Genomic DNA, 10,432 nt, shown 5'->3' with positions numbered 1-10,432 from the left:
AGTAACCAAACCATCCAAACAATGACAAACACTATCCACATGCTCAACGGACTGACTCTCACCACAAAACCCCACATTTTAATGTTTAAGCCAAAGGGGTTTATTTTGCTGAGTGACGGGTAAACATCGCGGCAAATTCGGAACCTTTTCCCAAAGCTGTCACGTGGTACAATCGGGCAGCGAGGCTTTGGACGTCATCAATTCCAGAAGTGCCCACTCGATTACTCGACACATGCTTTGAAGGCCCGGCACCTCTTGTAACATCACTACATTTTTTTTTTTTTTGATTCAGTGTCATGGAAGTCTGTTTCTGCCACTGAAAGAAAAATATATAAAAAAGAAAGCGAGAGAGAATGAGAGAAAGTGAAAATACATTCAGTCATGAGATAGGAAGTCATAATTATGATTTAAAAAAAAGTAATTATGAGAGTCAAGTTAAAAAGTCATGTTTATGACAGTTTTTCTCATGTGGCGGAAACAGGCTTCCATACAGTATATGTGGATGTTCTTATTTGGAATTGTCATAACTACCCCCCCCCCCCTACGGCATCCCTGGTCTGGAGCGTCGTTTCCCCAAATGAAGAAATACAAAGTGTACTGTATGGGATTTCTTTTAGTACCCTTTAGCAAAACAAATGAAAACAGTGTTCACATTGTATATGCATGTAACTGAACCAATCACATGTTTAAAAAACTACCACAGGATTTAAAGAAAGAGCTATCATCCATTTGAAAGTGACGGAACACTGCATGGATGCTGGGATGAGCTCAGCTTCTTGTTATATACACCCCCCCCCCCCCCCGCCCCCCTCCAACACACACACACGGTCCTCTATGAATAAATTATCCATGCAAGCTGAAAAGCCTATAGCCATGAGCTGGAAGTCCTGTATGGTGTCCATCCATGAGGGTGCTAGATGGAATCCATTCCGCGGGAAAATGCAGAGGAAAAGCCCAGGCCCATTCCTCGCTGGGTGTGAGTCTGAGATCGAGCCATCTCGTACTGGACGTCAAGGTTCCGAAACATCTCCTCTTGCTTCTGGAGCGTCTTAAGACCTTCGTCGTTAAGTGGTTTGGACGCTTCCCCGTCGTCTTCACCCTGTTGGGACAGAAGTTGGGACTTATGAGAAAGCTTTCAACATCCACCTATCTTCTACAGGACTCCTCCGCATTAGCGTCACAGATGAGCTGGGGCAAAAGGCCTGGACCGGTTGCTCGTCATTGACGGGACACAAATAACCAAACAACCATTCACACTCATATTAACACTTATGAACAATATAGAGTCTGCAGCGACATGCATGTTTTTGCTCCTACAGAGACTGGAACCTACTTTTAACACGGCACCACATGAATCCATGAAAAATACTTACTTTAATCCCCATTAATTTGCGAAATTTAACATTTTGGTCCTTGTTTCCAAAGTTCAGCTTCTCCCACAACTCTGCCGTCTGTGACTTGTCCTGGAAAATGACAGACACGGTCATCAAACAAAAATTGAGTAAGAAAAACAAAAATAAAAACACATTAACTTAAACTAGGAGTGTCTTGAACTGGATAACAAATAGATTATATGGAAATATCAGATTACAGTTGTCCCTCTCTCAAAGATAGAAATTGTGGTTGACTGCGGCCTATTCATACAGAAAATGTATATTTAAGCAAATGTTATGTATTCTTAGCCTAAAAATGTTGGAAATGAACTAAAACCCAAATACAGCTTAAGGCAATACAAGATGTTGATGAGCTGTAGTCTCCACTGGCCACTAGGTGTCACTATTGACATGCACCAGACCTTTATTATGTTTTTTTCCATAGTTCCAAAACTCCCAACAGGCACATTAACAACATAATAATAGCCATCATAATAATAACAACATAGACTACTGTTGTGGCCATACTCCAGCTAAAACTCTATTCTCATTTCCTGACTTCACTTCCTGTCAACGTGTCCGTGAAACACTGAACACACAACCAGGATTTTATTTCATCTTTAATGTCTTATTTTCTATGATTATATCTACTATATTGGATAATGAGTGGAAAGGTGACTGTAGGGGTGTTATTTCATGCCTAAAGAGCTCTTTTATTCAGAATCATGTTTAGAAAGTCAAACAACTTTCATTCATTCATTCATTTTCTACCGCTTTTCCTCACGAGGGTCACGGGGGTGCTGGAGCCTATCCCAGCTGTCTTCGGGCGTGAGGCGGGGTACACCCTGGACTGGTCGCCAGCCAATCATAGGGCACATATAGACAAACAACCATTCACACTCACATTCATACCTATGGATAATTTGGAGTGGCCAATTATCCTAGCATGTTTTTGGAATGTGGGAGGAAACCGGAGTACCCGGGGAAAACCCACGCATGCACGGGGAGAACATGCAAACTCCACACAGAGATGGCCGAGGGTGGAATTGAACCCTGGTGAGGCCCCCTCAAACAACTTTACTATGTAGTTTTCACAACTACAGCGCATGCTAGCGTCTTTAGCAAAGAGTAGGAGCAATGTCAGCCGTGTTTTTTCCCTCCCTCAATATCCGAAAAAGACCTTGCAGCTGAGTGCAAGACTTGTCATGCACAACACAAGTGTCCGATGGTGGCACAGAACTATGGAAGTTTCATAGCACAGCATCCTGAAACATCCACCGAGTAATGTTGGGTTTGAACGCTTGATTGAGCAAGCGGAGCCTCGCTGTATGATGACTATCGTGGGTAAAACTATACCCAGGTTCCAAGACCACACGTACTGTTGGTGACAAGTATGCCCTGTTTGAGTAATAGCATCACTTGATCCAGCCTTTATTGGAATGGAATCAGAAGTGAAAAACAACACTTACCCCTTCCTTCTTTCCTTGCCACAACATTTTCCTCTTTTTTTCCTGCTCGGCAAACTTGGACGGGTTGACAGCGGACGGGTTATAGAAGCTGGGAACGGCGATGCCGGTCTCGGACAGCGTTTTGGCTTGAAGCGCCGCCATCTGGGCCGCCATGGCGATCTGTGGCGTCACCTGCGTCCCGGAAGCCAACAGGGCTGCTACATTGAGGGCGGGGCTCGCTGAGGTGGCAGTGGCTGCCGCAGCAGCGCAAGCGGTCGGAGTGGCCCCTGGGGATGAAATCGCACTTCAGTTTGAAAAAAAAAACAAACAAAACAAAACCAAAACAAGGAAGGATTTTTGCAATCTCCTCACCTGCAACAATCTCCTGTTGTCGTTTTTCTAACAAGTCCTTCTCCTTTTGCTCCTGGAGTTTCTTGGCTCGCTCTAACCTGGAAATAGAAGCAAATCAACCTCAGCTATGGACATATGGATATGTTCATCTTGTTACGTTTGTAGTTTGCTCCTTTGTCTATAATCGGGAGCAGCCTTTTGCTACGCGTAGCGATCATAGATCACCGTGGATATATTAGAGAGGCTGGATAGCGGGGGTGCGAAAAAGACGGTCTAAAGCAGGGGTCTCAAACACGCGGCCCGCAGGACACTAGTTTGAGGCCCCCGCCTTGATATGAAAGTTTAATGTTAGTGCGGCCCGCGCAAGTTTGATATGGATGCTGCATGGTATCATGTACCCAGAAAAAAATATTACCTTTGATTAATGTTCATGTTAAAGGTTAAATAACTGTTAATAGTTATCCTCCCTATCCGTGTGGAAGTGGTAGGTTTTTGGCTATTTAAGTTTAAAGGAAATAACTTGAAGGCTACCGTTTAGGTCGCTAGCTCTCTAGTGTGCGAGTTAGCATGTGTCTCAAGACCCTGCAGTTGCGCAATATGTTGTAAATAAAAATAGTATAAATGTGACTATAGTCGTGTTTTGTCATGTCTACAGGGCTCTAATAATGCTTTGTTCATTTTAAATCTGAAAAAAATAATTTGTCTACCCACCAACTAACTATATGTGGTTTCTTAAGTTTTTATTATTTGCCGTTTTATTATTATTATTATATTTATTTATTACTGATTGATTTTCTTTATTCTTGATTTGTTTCTTTATTTTTCATCTTATTTTGTGTAGAAAAATAAAAAGTAAGATATTTGAGAACAGTGGAATGTTTTATCAGAGCTTTTCTTGTAGAAAATCGGAACCAAAGCAAAGTTTATTCATTTTTCTGTTTTTAATAAATGCGTTTTTTTTTGGAAAACCTGATGCGGCCCAGTCTCACCCAGACCCTAGCTCCAGTGGCCCCCAAGTAAATTGAGTTTGAGACCCCTGTTCTAAAGGTTGGTGTATAAAATCAACCATCAACCATGTTTACCATCTGTTGTCATGGGGAACGTGAGATGGAAGCCCTGCAGATAATACAGTATACTATTTTATTTCAGCGGCTATTCTAGGAGATTGTTTACATTTTAATAAAACTTTGCATGCATATTTGGCTTTGACTTTTTTCCAAACTCACTTTGTAGAAAAAAATGTGTGTGTGTGTGTGTGTGTGTGTGTGTATATATATATATATATATATATATATATATATATATATATATATATATATATATATATATATATAATTCAACCTAAATATATCGGGATATTAGTTTTGGTCCATATTGTCCAGCCCTTGCATGTCCGATATGATAAGAAGGTTATCCTCCCATTCCGTGTGGAAGTGGTCAATTTTGGGTTTAAGAAATATATTTGACTCTAGCTAGCAACGTCTCGAGTCCCCGCAGGTTAACATAATATCATGCTAACCTGCTTTCATCATTTCAGTCATTAAAAATGAAGGCGAGAGCTTACCTTCTAGCAAGGGCCTCCTGTGCGTCCATCGCCGTGTTACGGCCCCGGAAGACAGGCGGATTAGGAGTCGTGCTGCGACTTCTCCTGCGCGCCTTTTCTATCTTTTTCTTTCGCTCCCTGGTGTGAGTGGAATGCTTACGTTAGACGCATTGGGCTGTACGTCGGCACGCCAGTCTCGACAGAACAAGATGCACACCTGCTCTTGCTGCGACTTCTGCTGTGATGCCGATGTTTGGACCTTGAGCGCGAGCGCGAGCGAGGCCTCCGCTTCTTGTCCCGGCTGTGTGATCGCGATCGTCGCTTGTCCCTGCTTCTGCTGTGATGACGCCTGAACGAAACAGACCGGGGAATTACTGACAAAGCAAAAGGTGGGAGCAAGTCAGTGTTTTCTAAGTTTCAAGTCTTTAATCCCAAGTCAAGCCTCAAATAAAGACGCGCAAGTCAAGACAAGTTGATTCAAGTCCAAACTCGCATATAAAATGCATGGTTTGAGACAAGTGTCCAGTCAAGTTGCAAGTCTTTGATGATATTGTTGACTCCAGTCATCAAAATTGTGACTCCTCAGACTTAGTATGACCGATTATGACCAATTCGATGACCGAAGTCTTCAGCCACTGACGTCAGTCAAGTTGCAAGCCTTAGATGATCTTTTAAAGTCGATCCAAGTCATCAAATTTATGACTTGAGTCCAAGTCAGACAAAAGTCAGAGTTAAGTCTCCAGTCACTGATGTCAAAGTCAAATTGCAAGTCTTTAAAAAGGACAAGTCCAAAAAGTCATCAAAATTGTGACTCGAATCCAAGTCAGATGAAAGTCAGACTCAAGTCTCCAGTCATTGATGTCAAAGTCAAATTGCAAGTCTTTAATATTGTCAAGTCCAAAAAGTCATCAAAACTGTGACTCGAATCCAAGTCAGATGAAAGTCAGGCTCAAGTCCCCAGTCATTGATGTCAAAGTCAAATTGCAAGTCTTTAATATTGTCAAGTCCAAAAGTCATCACAATTGTGACTCGAATCCAAGTCAGATGAAAGTCAGACTCAAGTCTCCAGTCATTGATGTCAAAGTCAAATTGCAAGTCTTTAAAAAGGGCAAGTCCAAAAAGTCATAAAAATTTTTACTTGAATCCAAGTCAGACTCAAGTGCCCAGTCATTGATGTCAAATTGCAAGTCTTTAATATTGTCAAGTCCAAAAAGTCATCAAAATTGTGACTCGAGTCCAAGTCACACTACAGTCAGTGATGTCAGAGTCCAAGTCAAGTTGCAAATCTTTGATATTTTCGAGTCCAAAGTCATCAAAATTGTGACTCGAATCCAAGTCAGATGAAAGTCAGACTCAAGTCTCCAGTCATTGATGTCAAAGTCAAATTGCAAGTCTTTAATATTGTCAAGTCCAAAAAGTCATCAAAATTGTGACTCGAATCCAAGTCAATTTACAGACGCTATGCCTGCTCTGCACAGGCGATGTGAGTTAACAGAAAAAGGTCACATCTTATAGGCCTTGCCGACCTGTCTCGTGAGTGCGATCGGGAAGAGCTCCGCCCTCGGGGGGACCTCCTGTCCTTGCGTTTGGACCGCTCGTCTCCGTCCTCAGCTGCGAGTCTCTCGTGTTGGTGGTGGTGATGGTACTCGTCCGTCTGCTTGTGAGACTTGGACGGCTTCTCCGAGTCCCTCTTTCGTGCCTGTTTTAAGAAGAAGTTGTCTCTTTCAGGAAAATAGCGCAACAAAGAGAGTTAGTACCATGGCTTGCACAGCAGGAGGTATGCAAACAAATGTGACAAGATGAAAAAGCATTTTCATTTCACATCCATTGCTCGCACATTTGGGAAACAATCTTTGATCGGGGAGGTGCACCTCACCGTAATGTTAAGTATATATTAATCATGTAACATATAGGTACAGTGTCCATTTACATTTACAGTGGGCATGTGCTCCAAGTTACGATGCCAATGTGTTGTTCAGGTAGTGATAGTTGACTTCAATTGATTTTACCATCTCAAAATGTATCCAAGGAAAACTTTTGGACACCTCTGGATTAAAAGGAATGCAGAGTCTCATGTCACTCTACAAAAATGAGGCCTTTCTGCATGTTTATGCTGTTACGGGTCGCAAAAAGGTGACACGAGGAAGATGTCGCACAGATAAAACATCAGTTAAATCTGCATTATAATGACAGGAAAAAAAAATCTGTTTGGATTCAATGAGCGCTTGATTTGTCGCTGCAACAGATGCAAAAGTAAATTGCATTCTTTGTACCAAAAGTGTCAGGAAAAATAAAGTAAAGTGTGTTTGAATAGCAGATAGTTACCTGTCCCCGTGGTAGACATATTATTTTGCTATGTCAGCAGGGTCCTCTGTTCAGTCTCTTCGTGCTTTAGCACGCTGAGTATGATTTATTGTAGAAATGTTATCATGTGATCTACACACAGAATGTTACAAATATATATATGTATATATAGATATCTCATCTTCACCACAGACTATGGTTGCAAATAATGACACATATCCAAGGTTGCTTCATGTCCAACCCACGCTCGTCTATTCCCTTTTTACTGACTGACAATACTCACCTCGGGTTTGCTAACTAGCTAGAGCTATGACTGATGAGCTTCATAATCACAGTAATGTGCTTCTAAATCATAGAAATGAAGCAGCTGATTAATCACCTCTTTGCTCCTGCTGCGACTGCGTCTGTGCTTCCTGTTCCCTGAAAGCAAAAACCAAAGCAGATTAAGAAAGGATTCTTGCAGGAGGACAAAAAAACAACAACAAGTGTGCTGCTGTTGCTTACGTTTTCGGTCCCTGGATCGTGACCGTGAGCGAGAATGACGGTGTTTGGAGCTTCTGGGAGATCTGGAGGAGTCCATGCTGGGCCTTTTTCTGTGTTGGGTTGACGAGTCTGATCTGGGATGGTCTACAGAGTGGTCACTTTCCTGAAATATGTAGCACCAGAAGTCGGCAGCAAATCAGCGAGGATCACAAACTAGGATTCAATGAAATACAGCATTCGACTAGATCCAGTCAAAGGACTTTGTTTATTTTGCTGCAATACTCCTACTACTAGTACATGTTCAATTCAAAAACTGGGAGCAAGTAACATTTTTGCAGCAGAAGGCCTAAAAACACCACAGCGCTGTCAAATAGAGGATCTTTGACTGGTATGTTTGCAGTAGGTCCTAAAAAAAACAGCACACTGCGCCTGTTCCAGGAGGGTCAGAAAACACCTGAGCACTCCTGTCATACAGAGGATCTTTGACTTGCGGTTTTGCAGTAGCCAAACAGAGGATCTGTGACTACTGATGAGCACTCCTGTCATATAGAGGATCTTTGGTTATTGCAGTAGGTCCTTAAAAACAACAGCTCTCCCGTCAAATAGAGGAGCTATGACTCGCGTTTCTGCAGGAAGTCAATAAAAACGGGGAAGCACTCATCATAGAAAGGAGCTATATGACTACTGAGGCACCCTCCTGTCATATAGAGAATCTTTGACGAGCATCTTGACAGTTGGGCACTAAAAACAGCAGAATGCTTCTGTCATACGCATAGAGCAGTGATTTTCAACCACTGTGCCGCGGCACACTAGTGTGCCTTGAGAAATTGTCAGGTGTGCCGTGAGGAATTAGCCAATATCACTTTTTATAATTAACATTTATTAATCATCATTTGCAAATATGTCAAAATCCATGTATACGTGGACCCAAATATTCCAATTGCATTTGGTTTATTTGCTCAAACTGAAAGAATTGAACCTTTGTATATGCCTCATTCCGAAAGAATAGTGCCAATCCGAATGAATATATAAATCGGATTAACAGGGGTGGAATATTCCTCGGGGAAGTTTTACTACAAATGCCCCATTGACTATTCTGGTTGATTATAGCGACGCATGTAGACAAGAGATTGGAATATTCCTTTCCATGGATACCATTGTTTCCGGAAAAGTCATTCGGAAAGAGAAAAACCCCTCATGTAAACATGGCTACTGTCGAGTGTCTGTGGTGTAAAGACTGGCAGAGCAATGTAATATCGGTCCGTGTGGCAACACCTAGCTCGTTCCTCCTATAGACTTAGTGATGTTTTCCAGTGTAAAAAAACGTGCCGTGGCTCAAAAAAGGTTGAAAAACACTGGCATAGAGAGAGGATCTTGGACTGGCGCTTGTGTATAAGACCTGTGACTTGCGTTTTGTAGTCGGATCTTAAAAACAGCAGGGCATGTTATACAAAGGATTTGTGATTCATGTTTTGGCAGTAGTTCCCTAAAAACAGCAGAGTGCTCCTGTCACATGGGCGATCTTTGTCTAGTGTTTTTGTAGGTAAAAAAAACGTTGACTCACATTTTTGCAGGAGGACCTTAAAAACTTGGATGGTGGATCTTTGGCTAGCAGTTTTGCAGTAGATCCTAAAAACAGCAGAACGCCCCTGTCATTCAGAAGCTCATTGTGCATCAAACATGGCTTGTGTTTTACATTTTAGCCATTGAACGAGATTCAAATAAAAATATATGAGAAGCTTAGCGAAAGTACAGACCCAGGACTGAAATACCGGTTCTGCTACACTAGTTTACATGTTTATACTTGCTGATGTATACATTTTGCAAAGTAACCGTTTCCTAGCTAGCATGTTTGTAGCTAACAAGATGTGTGTTTCTTGTTAGCCGAAACAAATTACACCACATTTATCTTAGTCAATGTCGATTTTAACGGTCATACAAACAACATAAAAATGCCTACCATCAACATATGAATTAAAGTTACAAATGCGTGGCGGATGAATCATATAGCCAAAGCTACAAGCTATCGCGTCCGCGCGAGGCCTCCAACGGCTAAAATCTTTGCATATTCGCCATTTTAGATAGTGAAGATATACGAAGTCAAAACAGCACCAACAACACATAACACAGTAGTTGCAATAATGTATCGTCAGCCTGCACTGCAGTTACTGTTTCATTTATACTTACAGACATAATCTTGGAGAGCTCTTTGTATCATGCGTCGTCGTCAGATTGCCTCAAATCAAATAGATGCTAAGCCGCTAGCTAGATACATGGATGTTACGTTGAACAGAGTTGCCAAATTTCACTCGATATCCGCACCCAACTGGTGAATTTTTTATTACAAAAGAAGAGCATAAACAATATCGAACAAACTAGTTCATTAAATAGAAGAATATATTAACACTTAACATATTAACACTTATCTAAGGTAATACTTACTTACTTTTATTACACCACCAAATTGACTGAAATAGAGCCGACCTGGCAACCTCAATGCTACCTATCTAATACCCGATGCTGATGCGCATTCATAAAATAAACATAGATGAACAGGTAGTGTTTTATTACATTTCACCCCAGCATTCGCTGTTTAATCGTCAGGCCCGGGTGAAAAGTTCTACATATTATATTTTGTGTACTGATTTTGTTATTATACAAGGCGACATGAACATTTCTAAGTGGTTAGTAAGCTTTGTCGCAGAAGCACAAATATTGTGAAGATCCGAGTACATGTATTTGACTATTTGTGTCAATGTGATTAGATGCTATATAATATGTAGATGTAATAACTGCGTATGTTTAAGCGACCGAAAGCAAAGTAGACATGCCATAACCATTCTTACTCTGTGATGAGCTCTGTTTACGGCTACGCCTGAGCACTGCTGTTGGGCCAGCCTGTGCTTTTAAATGCAAACTCTGCCCTGATT

General features: G+C 41.5%; 1 protein-coding gene across 3 annotated transcripts; it reads right to left on the bottom strand.

The window, feature by feature from the left end:
• Positions 1-531: 531 nt before the first annotated feature.
• rsrc2 (arginine/serine-rich coiled-coil 2) lies at positions 532-10,331 on the bottom strand. Of its 3 annotated transcripts, none has more exons than XM_058069584.1 (11): positions 9,463-9,555; positions 9,067-9,131; positions 7,524-7,665; positions 7,399-7,439; positions 6,242-6,414; positions 4,933-5,064; positions 4,737-4,853; positions 3,194-3,270; positions 2,843-3,108; positions 1,374-1,463; positions 532-1,099 (listed from the first exon to the last, which is right to left on the bottom strand). In XM_058069584.1, the coding sequence occupies exons 1-11, from the start codon at positions 9,506-9,508 to the stop codon at positions 914-916; spliced, it is 1,335 nt and encodes a 444-aa protein (XP_057925567.1). In that variant the 5' UTR covers positions 9,509-9,555; the 3' UTR covers positions 532-913. The 3 variants fall into 3 exon arrangements, with proteins under 3 accessions (XP_057925567.1, XP_057925568.1, XP_057925569.1); XM_058069586.1 differs by lacking the exon at positions 9,463-9,555 and adding an exon at positions 9,690-10,325 and having other exon boundaries at positions 543-1,099; XM_058069585.1 differs by lacking the exons at positions 9,067-9,131; positions 9,463-9,555 and adding an exon at positions 9,690-10,331 and having other exon boundaries at positions 537-1,099.
• Positions 10,332-10,432: the final 101 nt, after the last annotated feature.

The sequence above is a fragment of the Doryrhamphus excisus genome, chromosome 4 (assembly GCF_030265055.1).
Source record: "Doryrhamphus excisus isolate RoL2022-K1 chromosome 4, RoL_Dexc_1.0, whole genome shotgun sequence".
In the NCBI taxonomy this organism is placed as follows: Eukaryota; Metazoa; Chordata; class Actinopteri; order Syngnathiformes; family Syngnathidae; genus Doryrhamphus; species Doryrhamphus excisus.
Note: the sequence above shows the minus strand (reverse complement) of the source record. Positions and strands in the feature narration are given on the sequence as shown.

Bases quoted from the DNA above. Each gene is read 5' to 3' on its own strand.
- rsrc2 (XM_058069584.1), bottom strand. From the start codon at position 9,508: ATGATTCATCCGCCACGCATTTGTAACTTTAATTCATATGTTGATG. The intron at 7,666-9,066 runs GTGAGTCAACGT...TACATATTTCAG, and splicing joins TAAGGTCCTCCTGCAAAAAT to GAAAGTGACCACTCTGTAGA. The intron at 1,464-2,842 runs GTAAGTGTTGTT...GTCATTTTCCAG, and splicing joins GGCAAGGAAAGAAGGAAGGG to GACAAGTCACAGACGGCAGA.